This window comes from Monodelphis domestica, chromosome 1 (genome assembly GCF_027887165.1).
Source record: "Monodelphis domestica isolate mMonDom1 chromosome 1, mMonDom1.pri, whole genome shotgun sequence".
In the NCBI taxonomy this organism is placed as follows: Eukaryota; Metazoa; Chordata; class Mammalia; order Didelphimorphia; family Didelphidae; genus Monodelphis; species Monodelphis domestica.
Window position 1 is genome coordinate 236,878,220 of NC_077227.1, and position 12,676 is coordinate 236,890,895.

At 38.3% G+C, this 12,676-nt stretch overlaps 1 protein-coding gene across 9 annotated transcripts in view; it reads left to right on the top strand.

Annotated features, from left to right (window-relative positions):
• The first annotated feature begins 338 nt into the window (after positions 1–338).
• Positions 339–12,676, top strand: part of LOC130457885 (galactocerebrosidase-like) — a 147,242-nt gene continuing 134,904 nt past the window's right edge. For 6 of the 9 annotated variants that reach the window (XM_056820431.1, XM_056820476.1, XM_056820440.1 and 3 more), the window contains exon 1: positions 354–637. In XM_056820431.1, coding sequence (XP_056676409.1) covers positions 416–637 — 222 coding nt within the window. In that variant the 5' untranslated portion in view covers positions 354–415. Of the gene's footprint in view, positions 638–774; positions 963–12,676 lie in introns of those variants that run through there. The other 3 variants (XM_056820416.1, XM_056820452.1, XM_056820458.1) reach the window with 3 other exon arrangements.

Below are 12,676 nucleotides of genomic sequence, written 5' to 3' on the forward strand. Positions count from 1 at the left end.
CAGCACTTCATCTATTGTATCACCTAGCTACCTCTGGTACATAGTAGACACATAATAAATATTCTCAAAACATTTTTGGAAGAGTCAAGTCAGTCAATTGAAATTTATTAATCAAGTACTCTCTGCCAGGCTTTGTACAAAGCAGGAAGGAACCAGAAAGGCAAAACAAACAAGTAAAATAAAAACTGTTTAGGGCTCTGTATCACCTCCCTCTCTCCAGGATTGCCCTCTACCAAGATGGAACTAGCTTCATTACTGGTCTGTTGCCATCTTCAAACATGGCGAAACCCGAGGAAGCTCCATTTCACTATACTGCCTTTCTTCTGCTCAAGTGATTTGGAGGCGGAGTCACGTGAGTCACACAAAGCTAAAAGTAGGCAGCAAGCTGTCATTTCTAGCATTAGCCCATTGAGACATGTTTCCTTACAAGGTTTGGACTAACCGCCTACGGGCGGAGGGGCGGTTGCTGCTTTGGTTACTTCTTCTTCTTCCACCTTTGAGCGCCACTGGGTCGTTCATAAGTAGATATTTTTCCAAGACCTCTCCTTCCCCGACCCCCACCTCTAAGATTATTTTGGATGATGCTGCTGGGCTCGGTCGGGTGTTCGATGGGATTGGCGCGATGAGCGGTGGCTCGGTAAGCACCAGAAGCAGCTGAGAAGCAGTGGAGCTCGCCCGGGACCTGAGGAGGGAGCGGACGGGGAGCGGGAGTTCAGTGGCTGGGCGAGAAGGGGGTGGCGACTCGCACTTGTGCCCCCCTCCCTCCTCTTCCCTTTCCTTCCCTTCCCTCCCTTCTCCGCTGAGGTGCACGCCTGGGTCGTTCCCCGGGGAGGCGGCGGTGGAGGGAGCTGTCCCTGCAGTCTGGAGTACTTGGGTCCCAATCCCACCTGTCTCCCAGAAGTGCATGGCTATTTTGACTTTGCAATCTTCCTTGATCACGTGACTCCTCGCTTGTAAAATGGGTAATTATAGCTCCTACCACCCAGGGAGATGTTTGTGTGAGGTGAAGTAACGGATGGAGAGTACTTTTGCAAACTAAAAACCTGCACAAATTTGAGTTACCGCCAGTCAACAAGCGTTCATTAGCTCTGGTGTGCTGAGACACTTTGGAGATACAAAGACAGTAGATAAAGTCAAGGCAGGGCAAAAGATTCCGTAATTGGGGCAAAAATTGGGAAGCATAGAAGTTATCTGTCAGGTCTATAATAATAACCATAGTTAACATTATGACATCTTCTGAAGAATTGGAATATAAATGTAGGCAAAAATAAATACACTCTCTGACCTCCAGAACTTCCAGTTCCGATGGGGAAAAAAGGGCATAAATGGTGTGCTGAGTAATGCTGATGTGATAACCACTAAGAAATCTGCCTACCATTTATTTTACACAATTCTACTGGTTCGTGTAGGCATAAGCTATACTTCCAGAATTGTTAAAGAATTCAAAGTTGTGGTGAAGATTTTAGAGGCACAGGTCTTAGTTTTATCAGTGCAGTAAATTGAAGGCAAAAGAACTTTAGCAGAGGGAGATGAGTTGGGCAATTAGTAGCTGGTAGTAGTAGATAATATCAGAAAACAGAGTTTCGATTTCTGGACAATTTAAAGCAAAAGAATAAAAGATTTCTTTCTAGATTGATATGTATATACCAAGGACTGGTTAGAATGTATTTACCTGAAGTTTAAGAATTTTTTCCCCCAGATTACACGTAGATACAATTATTAATGTGTTTTCTGACGTTTTGCAATCCCCTCTCCTTCCTTCCTATTTCACCTGCCTCCTCAAGAAGGCAGATAATATACGTTGTACATGCTTTATCATATAATACGTGTTTCCATATTCATCATGTTGTGAAATGAGACACATTGCTTACATTGGGGAAATTTTATGGAGGAAATAAAGTGAAGAAAGGTGTGCTTCAATCTGTAATCAGATCATCACAGTCCCTTAAGAGTTATCCTGGATCCCTTGCCTTGTTGATAATAAAGGCATTCAGTTAACCATCCTACATCATTGCTGTTTGCCTGAAGTCTTGTAAATCTAACCCAAAGGGTCTTTAAACCAAAGAAGGGTAGGGGAGAAAACTATTGACTTTGTTAGAAATCCCTGGAAATAGGGAGATGAATAACAATGGAGCCACCAAAAAATTCACTGGAGACCAAAATCTAACAAAGAATTTAGTGCTAATCTCATGCCCTCGTGTAGAATGAACAAAACCTTACTAATAAGAACTAGAGATGCAGGGAGGCAAATTTGACTTCATAGGAATCACTAAAAGTTAATAGCCTCAAACCTTTCCCTAGAATATGACTCAGGAAGAGAATGTTTTTCTGAAAGGAAACAAGATCAGTTGAATATGCTTGCCTATGTTTATGTGTTATGAGGGCTTGGTTCTTTCATATTCTGTAGAGATGGGAGGGAGAAAAGTATTTTCATTCACTGAAAAAATTAAATATGCATAGGCATGTTCATCAGAAGCTTCATTTTAAAGAAGGACACAGAACAGCCATGATTCACTGGGCTTTTTTACACCATGCTTTTCCTTTCTTGCCTTTTCCCTTGATTCCCTTTTCCCATTGATGACTTCTTCCCAACATCTCCAGTTTAGGAAGTCTACATCACTTGGTTCATTTTTTGGACTTTGCTGCCATGCCCTTGATTGAGTTTTCAGTTTCTTTGATGTATTGTCTTTCCTGATTGGAATGTGAGTTCCTTAAGGTCTGGTAGTATCCTTCTTTTTTGACTGTATTAATATATTTATATTAAGTTTATATATTTATATTTTCTGTAGATGCTATATACATGTTAGCTATTATAATAGATCTGACAAAGTAACTTACTCAATGCTTTTTAAATTGTTTTATAATGTCATCCTTCATATCTAATTCATGTACTAATTTGGAGTTTACCTTTTTTTTAAACCCTTACCTTCCATCTTAGAATCAATACTATGTATTGGTTCCAAGGCAGAAGAGTGGTAAGGGCTAGGCAATGGTGTTTAAGTGACTTGCCCAGGGTCATACAGCTAGGAAGTGTCTGAGGCCAGATTTGAACCTAGGACCTCCCGTCTCTAGGCCTGGCTCTCAATCCACGGAGCCACCCAGCTGCCCTGGAGTTTATCTTGCTACACAATGTGAGATATCAAGAATATACATAATTTCTAGTAGGCTACTCTTGGGTGTTCCCAGTAGATTTTGTCATCAATTTGTAATTTCTGTCCCAGTATTTGTTAGGGATACTAGTCTATGGTTTTATTTCTCTGTTTTGACTCTTCAAGTAGTAGGATGATCTTTATATCATTAAAGGGATTTGGAAGGCCCTTACCTTTCCTTTTCCTATTTTTTCATCATTTTTTTTACATGTTTGATAGAATTTGCTTGTAAATCTATTTGGTTTTGTGTCTTTTTTTTTCTTTAGGAGTTCATTTATGGATGAGTAGTTTAAGTCCTTTTGATTCTTGTTTTGTGAATCTGAGCATTTGATATTTCGTAAATATTCATGCATTTCATTTATATTGTCAGCTTTATTAGTGTAAACTGGACAAAAAGTTGTGTTTTTTTTTTTAATCCTTACCTTCTCTCTTAGTATAATTTATAAGATAGAAGAATGAAAAGGGCTAGGGAATCTTGATTAAGTGACTTGCTCAGGGCCACATAGCTAGCAAGTTTCCCAGGGGATATTTGTACCTACATCCTCCTAACTCTATCCACTCCTCTATATCCAAATATCCTCCTGGTAATCTATTAGCTGTGCCACTTGGCTACTCCTTAGTGAGATCTTTATATTTTTATTTTGCTCTCTGGTTCTAAGAGATCTGGTTAGTTGTGTAATTTCTCATATACTCTTTATGTTCATAGCTTTGACATAGCTTAGAGATTCTTAAATCATCTCTTCTTAATTTGTTTTGTGTTTCATTTGTTTTTTGATATGATATATCTTATATTTGATGCTATTTTTCAGTCTTAATGTTTTAATATATTTATCTCATGGAGTTTTTCACTTCTGTTTGGATAATTTTAATTTTCAAGGAAGTATCTTTTTTGAATAAGATATTCTCTTTTAATTTCTTTCTTTGATGACTCTTTTCCATTTCATTCTTCCATCACTTTTATTTCTTTTCCAAACCTGCTAGCATTTACATTTCATTACAATATCATAATTATTGCTTTATTTCTATCAGAATTCTAGTTGAACTTATTCACAAGCTGGGTTTTTCTTTGAGGCTTTGCTTATAGATGTTTTACAGTCATTTTCTTCTCCTAGGTTTGTGTTTGGACTATTTCTGTTACCACATCATTCTTTTTGATGAGGTTCTTTTTTAAATTTTCTTATTTCTTCTAGACCTTCTACTTGACTTTGGATTTTGTGTTGGGCCCACTTCTGGTGGGAATATGTGGGTTATTTTGTGTCCTGTTTTTTGTCTTCTTCATTCAGACTGCTGCTTTTTCAGGGCACTGGGTTGTGTTCTTCAAGGATCTCTGGGAGAGTTCAGGCTGAGTTCTGTTAAGTTCCTTACCTATGTCTGGGCCTGAGTAGCACACCTATAGGCTTGCTTTTGGGAATCTAGCTCGGCAGTGAGAGTGACAGAATTGGTCTGGGTTTCCTACCCCAATTCTAGATAAAAATTGTTAAAAAAATCTCCATTTTCACCTCTGAAAAGATGCTCTTCTCTCATTTCTCAATATTATTTCATAATATGCAATAGTGTGACATTTTTTTAGTAATAGCTATTTCCCTATTTATAACTAGTCCATTAATAGTTACATTTCATTGGTGTTATTTGTTCTTCTACAAGCTTGAGACTAGAACCAAGAGATTGTTTTTTTTTCTGGGGTGAGAGTCACCCAGTTGTTGTTCCCTACTGTATTTGCTACTTGCTCAGGACATAATTTAAGACTTCTGTCCTTGCCCTTGGCCTCTACCCCAAAGTACAGTCTTCTACTCTTTGGGACAGGCCCATCTTTAATCCTAATTGAATCTATGGATTAATTTAATCCTCATTGAATCCTGGGCATGGTATTTGTGTGACAGCTGCTATTTGGCACTGTTTTTGTGCCCTGTACAAGATCAGGTCCTTTATGATGGATCTAGAATCTCTGATCTTGCTGTGGCGAATCAGGAGAATCCTCATTCAATCCCTTGGCAGGAAATGTTCAGCACCCTACGTTCTCTACTAGGGCCTGTCACACCATGTCCCCAATAGCCCACACATTGTTCCCTTTTTTCTTCAATTCCCTTGGCTGATCTTAGGTGAGAAGATGACACACTGTGTTTTAAGTATATTTCCTGATCAGTAATGGTCTTGTGTATTATCTAGATTTTTGTGGATGGGGTGGAGAGAACTCCTCTGAATTGCCTCCATCACCTTCATTTCCATTTTGTATTCTTTTTCATGCTTTTCCTTATTTTTTCATATTCATTGTTTTTTAGAACTAAGTAATACCCACCATATTCATGAGCTACAATTCCTTTAGCTCTTCTGCAATTGTTAGTAGTTCTTTGCTTTCTGTTTAACATGCTACTAGAAATATTATAGTGTATATGTGCCCTTTATTTCTTTCATTGATCTTGTCTCCCATCAATGGAATCTCTGGGTTGAAGGGTGTTGTATGAGCACTGATCTCTCTCTTCCTCCATGCAGGTTAGTTTCTTAAAATGTATTGAGGCTGTCCCCTTGTCTTGGTTGGCTCAGGGGACTAAAGAGTCAGGCTTTTGACATCATTTATTGGTTGCCATAGTACACCGTAGCTACGCGGATCTCTAGGTTATATATGATTGGAGATTGTGGTAAGTAAATCAGACAAGGAAACTTTACTCAGCTCAGTCAAATCAAGATTTCTTGATTTCAGTCAAATCAAGAAAGCCCTCTTTGTTGAATAGTCTTCTATTGCGTTGGCTAAATGAACATTTCTTTTTAAAATTAACTCTCAAATGACCTGAGTATTTTATTTTGTTCTAGTATTGAACCTTAATTAAAGGTACTGCTCTGAGTCAAGCTCAGTCTAAAACAAAGCATGTTCACTTTAATCACTTTCTTTGAATAATTCCAAATTACTTTCCAAAATGATTGGCCCACCCTATACCTCCACCAACAGTGAATTAGTATGTATGTTTTTTTATGAACCACCACCCCTTCTATTGACAATTCTGATCTTTTCTTGTCTTTGTTAATGTACTTGGTATTTGGTGAAACCACAGAGCTATTTTGATTTGCATTTCTCTTATTATTATTATTGCTTTGAGAAATCTTTTACATGCTTGTTTTTCAAAATAAATTTTTATTGATATATTTTGTCTTTAAAATTGTTTGAATTTTCCCTTGTATTTTTCCTTCTACTTCAGGGAGCTTTCACATATAACAGAATATTTTTAAATGGAAAAGAGGAGGCAAATCAGCAAAGCCAATCATTGAAAAAAATCTGAAAATGTTTGCTTGATTTCTAATCTCTCCTCTTTGAATGCTTGAGTTTTGCAATTTTTACAAATTCACTTTCCATTTTTGGTGATTGTTAGTTCCATTTACATTTTTGTAGACCATCATTATTTATATTGTTTTATTTTCTCAACTTATTTCCTTCTGCCTTAGGTCATTTAAGTTTGTATTTCTTTGTTGTTTTTAATTTGATTTTTTGTTATAATACAAGAATATTTTATTATATTCATGTAATGCTATTTGTCAGTCTTTCTTTGGCTGATAGGCATCTTTTCTTTGTTTTTTGTTTTTGTTTTTGTAACACCAAAAAGTACAACTATTGTGTAAAGTGGAATTTTAAGGGGATCTTGAGGTAACAAGATGTACCCTCTATAGCCACTTCTTATAATAAGACAGGGGAGAACCATCACTTAAAATGCAATGCTTTATTTAGAGAGAGAGAGAGAGAGACAGAGAGAGAGGCAGAGACAGAGACAGAGAGAGACAGAGAGAGACAGAGAGAGAAAGAAAGAAATGTGGGATACTCCCACAAGTCATTGACCTACGACAAATTCTCCCCCCACCCCCCAAGATTTATAGAGAAATGTGGGGCAGGGTCTCCAGTCATTGACCTGTTAAGAAAGTTTTTCTTAACTTCTCCCTATTTTTATTTAAGAGGCAAGGGAGCAAAAAGATTTCTGAGTAAGAGCTCCCCTGCTATGCAAATTGCCAGTTGGTGACAGAAGGGTGTGGTTGAGTGGAGTTAGTCAGTTAGAGCTCATTGGAGAGGGATTTTGTCTCAGGCTCCCCTGGGGAGAGGAGTGTGTGGCTCATTCTCTCTGGGACTGACAGTTTTCTAACTGACAGTTAAAGACTGAGAAAGGGATTTAAGGCCTTAATAGTCTTATTGATTATTGATTATCTTGGGTAAATAGGTAGATAGATAGTGGGTAAATGACTAGATAGGCAGAGTAGGAAAGTAGGCTGGGCCTGGTCTGGCAGAAGACACTACACTGGAAGGCAGATGGATTTAGGGTTTTTTTAGAAAATTTTAGATAGGATTGGGATCTTAGGTATATAAGCTATTAGAAGATTACTCTCACTTTTCTCCTTTCTATTTCCTATCATTACTTTCCTAATAAGAAACTAAGTGTTTTGTGTTTATGAAGCTGCTCTCCTGACTTTTGTTCAAACTCCTACCACAGAAATTTAACAATTCACAGACCTAAGAAAAATGATTTACCTAGGAGAATCCTGACATAATGAAACATTCCTGAAGGGATTATAAAATTTTTACAATGGTTGGAGACAAAAGTTTTCCATTTGAATGGAGTAAGTTTTACCAAAGGACATTAAGAGGTATTTGTATTTCAAAGGGGTGGAGTAGTCATGTCCTGCTGGAAGATGGATGGGATTTCATAATTTCCTCTTGAAGGGAGAAGGCTATGGGGAGGGTATGAGGAACCAGATTTACTAACTTCCACTGGGGTAATTTACTACTATTATTCTTATAATATATTTTGAGAATATTACATTATTTTCTTTTACATCACACATTATGAAAGTTTTGGTTTTTATGGAGCCTTTTATTTTAAACCAATCAATAACCTCCTTGGGGGATATGTTTACTACTATAGAACCTCTGTGTCAAAGTTCCTGGCTATTTTATTTTAATCATTTTATTTGCATAATTGCAAATTGCTTTTTAAAATGTTTGTACTAATTCATAGCCTCATGATTCAGGTATTAGGGATTTGTCTTCTCAAAACCACTTGAAAAATGACTATTTCCTTTTTGGGGATCATCTTTGCCTATTTGTTTGGCTTGAGGTGTAACTTCAGAATTGTTTCAATTTGCATGTCTCTTGTTATTAGTGATTTATAACATTTTTTCATGTGATTGATAATAGTTTTCAATTCTACTTTTTGATAATTTTTGTTTCTATTCTTTGACCAAGAGACATGTGTGTGAATAGCATTGTATTTTAAGAAGGTATACTTATGTGAGGAAATTGAGACCTAGAGTGGAGAAGAATTGGTGGAGAATATTTAGAGTAAATATTGCAGAAGCAAAAACTATTATCATTGAAATGTGGTATAAAGTATCTCTACAGAAAGATCTTTCATTAAAGAAATTATAAGCCTGTACCCCAGGCATGTTTGAGTGATATAAGACTCAACTCTTTAAGACTTCAACTATTTAGGACTTGCTAGAGTTCTCTCTCCAAATAGAGCAACTAATACTTTTTTGACTTGCCTTAATGAGATATGGGTCATTTTACAGTCAGGGGAATCAACTGAGGGAATTTTTATTCTAGAGGTGAATCTTATCAACTTGCTTGAGTTGAAAGGTTGCTGAAGGGATCCTTATTAGAATTTATGACAAGAGGATAGAAAAACTTGTCGATGTCTGCCACATACACCCTTTTTTTAAAAAATAATATTTTATTTGATCATTTCCAAGCATTATTCATTAAAGACAAAGATCATTTTCTTTTCCTCCCCCCCATCCCCCGTAGCCAACGCGTGATTCCACTGGGTGTCACATGTGTTCTTGATTCGAACCCATTTCCATGTTGTTAATATTTGCATTAGAGTTTCGTTTAGAGTCTCTCCTCTGTCATGTCCCCTCCACCGCTATAGTTGGGCAGTTGCTTTTCCTCGGTGTTTCTATTCCCATAGTTTATCCTTTGCTTATGAATAGTGTTTTTTCTCCTAGATCCCTGCAGATTGTTCAGGGATATTACACCACTACTAATGGAGAAGTCCATTACGTTAGATTATACCACAGTGTATTAGTCTCTGTGTACAATGTTCTCCTGGTTCTGCTCCTCTCGCACTGCATCACTTCCTGGAGGTTGTTCCAGTCTCCATGGAACTTCTCCACTTTATTATTCCTTTTAGCACAATAGTACTCCATCACCAACATATACCACAATTTGCTCAGCCATTCCCCAATTGATGGGCATCCCCTCGCTTTCCAGTTTTTGGCCACCACAAAGAGCGCAGCTATGAATATTTTTGTACAAGTCTTTTTGTCCATTATCTCTTTGGGGTACAGACCTAGCAGTGCTATGGCTGGATCAAAGGGTAGACATTCTTTTGTTGCCCTTTGGGCATAGTTCCAAATTGCCCTCCAGAATGGTTGGATCAATTCACAACTCCACCAGCAATGATACATACACCCTTTTTATAAGAGTGTTAACTTCAAAAAGTTAAAAAAAAAGAATGATAGGATCTTTGGGCCTAAAATTCTCTAAGAGGAGTCAATCTAGAAGGAATTAAAAGCTCTCAAAGAGTAAAATTCTAAAGAAACAAAGAGAAGTAGTTCTGACAAAGGAGGGAAGAAAGGGTTATCCAGTGAACTCTTTGTACATGCACAAGAATTTCATAAATTAATTTAAAATTTTAAAAAGAACAAAGCAAGGGCATGTTAAGAAAAAAATGGGTTGGAGGTAATAGGTTTGTGCTTGTTAGAGCTTTTCAAAGGCTTGATGACCACTAGTCAGTGAATTTGCAGAATATCAGATATTACTTGGACAAGATGAGAAAAATTAAAAGGAAAAGTCTGTGTTTGGGCTTTTATTTTGATTAATGAGGTAAAAATCAGGACAGAGAAATAAAAGGAATTTGTTACAAGTATGCCCTGGTTTATCTACACACTGACCAAGTTGATCACAGGAGATCAGCAAATGGCTTTCAGGATGGGACCAGCTTATATTGCTAACTTTTGTAATGAGATAAATGATAATTTACATAAGTCAATGTCTGCAAAAGAGTTTGAGCCTTTGCATCTAAGTTTCTTTCCAAGGTAGGAATAGTACAGAATGATTTCTAGTTAGGGGCAGGTATGTGACAATGATTATGTAATGCAAAAAGCTGTAGACTCAGTGTTGCCCTCCCCAAAAACTGCAAGTAGATCTGGAAACAGTAGGTCACTGAGTCAATGAAATTTTCAATAGTGAAATGTTAATCCACTGAGTGGGTGTCTAGTAGCATGCCATGAAATCTTGGCCCTGACTTAAAGATCATAAAAACTTGGGACTTAGGATGTACTCTTATTCAACTGTTTTTCTTTGACCTTTGCAGTTTTTGCAACCTAATTTTCTGATAACCTTTTTTACCTCACCACATTTCTGATTTTTAATCATTTTAATAAGGCCATTTATATAGGCATTGGGCACCATATGGGCTATGACCTAGCTACTACTGTACATGTCATCTATTTATTTTTTAATTTTAATAACAAATTTCTACATAAGTTTTCCGAAGTTATACGATCCAAATTGTCTCCCTCCCTTCTTTCCTCTGCCCTCCTGGAGGTGGCAAGCAATTCAGTGTGGGTTGTATGTATATTATCATGCAAACCATAGCCATACATTTTAAAGGTAATGATTAATTCTTTACTCTGATCATCTTAAGTTCTAAAGCTGAAATAATGATTATTTCACAAATTAGGAACATAGTTCTTTAAACTCAGGTATTAAAAATTTAAACTAGAAGACACATACTCAAAATGGTACTATCATGTAATAGTGCTCTTGAATAGTTTAAAAACTAATTTTTTTGCCTTTGTCAATAACATTGCCTTTTATTAGTACAATCTTTATACTTTCCTGGAGAGTTTTCATATCATCTCATTTTGTTTTCAGGATAGCTTTAAGGTAAGCAGGGTGTTTTGATTATACATATTACAGATGAGAAAGAGACCTTCTCTGACACATTTTACAGGGCTCATTAATACACAAATATAGACCCTAAAATGCTTTTTGCTAGCAAATAGTACAAGCATTATTGACATGGCATGGTCAGTTCATGGTTGAGTGTATCTCAGTGCTGATGATCTTTTGCTGGTGTAAGTGAGACTTTCCAGGCACATTGCTTCTTTCTGTAGTAGTTGAAATTATAATAGCTCATCCTGATGTTTGCCCTCTCATAATGCTTATAATTTCCTAAAAATATTTAAGAAAATATTATCATCGACTTCCAGTCAAGATGGCAGCTTAGAGAAAGCTAAAGATCAGATCTCAGGATACCCTTCCCTGCTGAATTCAAACTATATGCTCCTAAGGCACCAGAATTCAAAACAAACAACAGCATAGACCCCAGTAATCCTCCTCCTGGACCTGGACCTGGATCAAAAGGTACAGTCCCCCCAAAAGCCAGAATACGAGATCACTCGGACCTAAGTGGTAGGCAGAAGGAAGGTCCCAGGACCCATACCCCCAACCCAGAGAGCTGAGTCCGAGGCAGCAGAGGGAACCTCAGAGCCTCAGGGCCGGCTATCCTGAAGGCCTCTTCCTGAAAACAACCTGACCCAGTCGAGGGGGCACCCAGACAGCAGGGAAACAGAGAGAGACGGGGGAGCCTGTAACCCCCTGACCAGATCCTTCCATCTGAGTCTCACCGAAGGTCTGTGCCTCAGGGCATACTCAGTCCGAGGTTAATCCTATCAGGAGCCCTCGGAGCTCCAGGAAGCCATGCCCCCCCCCTCAGAGAGCAGGGTCTTCTAAAACAACAGTAACCCTCAGGGCTGGAAAAAGGGCCTCGGAGCTGAAAGCCGCATCCTGAAAAACCCTGACCCAGTTGCAGGGGCACCCAGACAGCAAGGAAACAGAAAGAGAAGGGGGAGCCTGCAGCCCCCTGGCTGGATCCTTCCATCTGAGTCTCAAGGTCCCTGCCTCAAAACATACTCAGTTCAACCCAGAGAAAGTTAATCTTAACAGGATCCCTGGGAGCTCCAGGAAGCCACAGCCCCTCCCCCCTCAGAGTGCTGGCTCTCCTGGCCAGCTAAGGCTGGCCCCGAGAAACAAACACCCCGAGGAAAGGGCCGAGCCAGGCTCAGAGCGTGGAAGTAAGGCAACAGAGAAGCATCGGGAGGGAACTGAGGAGGACAGTAACAGGGAAACACCAACAAATCCTGACTTCCCCGGGAAGACAGAACAACAACTGCATAGAACGGACAATCTGCATAGGGCTAAAACCTCTGAACACCAGACAGAGATAAGAAAAGCTAGTCTTCCCCACTCAGATAGAGATGGCAAACTCCACAGAAGCACAAAATCCCCAAAATTCCAAGAAAAACAAGAAGAAGGGGGTGACTTTGGACATATTTTATGGAGCAAAAGTACAAAATACAGAGGAGATAGAAGAGGAAACACAAGCAAATGCCCCGAAACCTTCCAAAGGAAATGGAAACTCTCTACAAACCCATGAAGAATTTGAATCGGAAAGGATCAAAAAGATGGAAGCCTTCTGGGAGGAAAA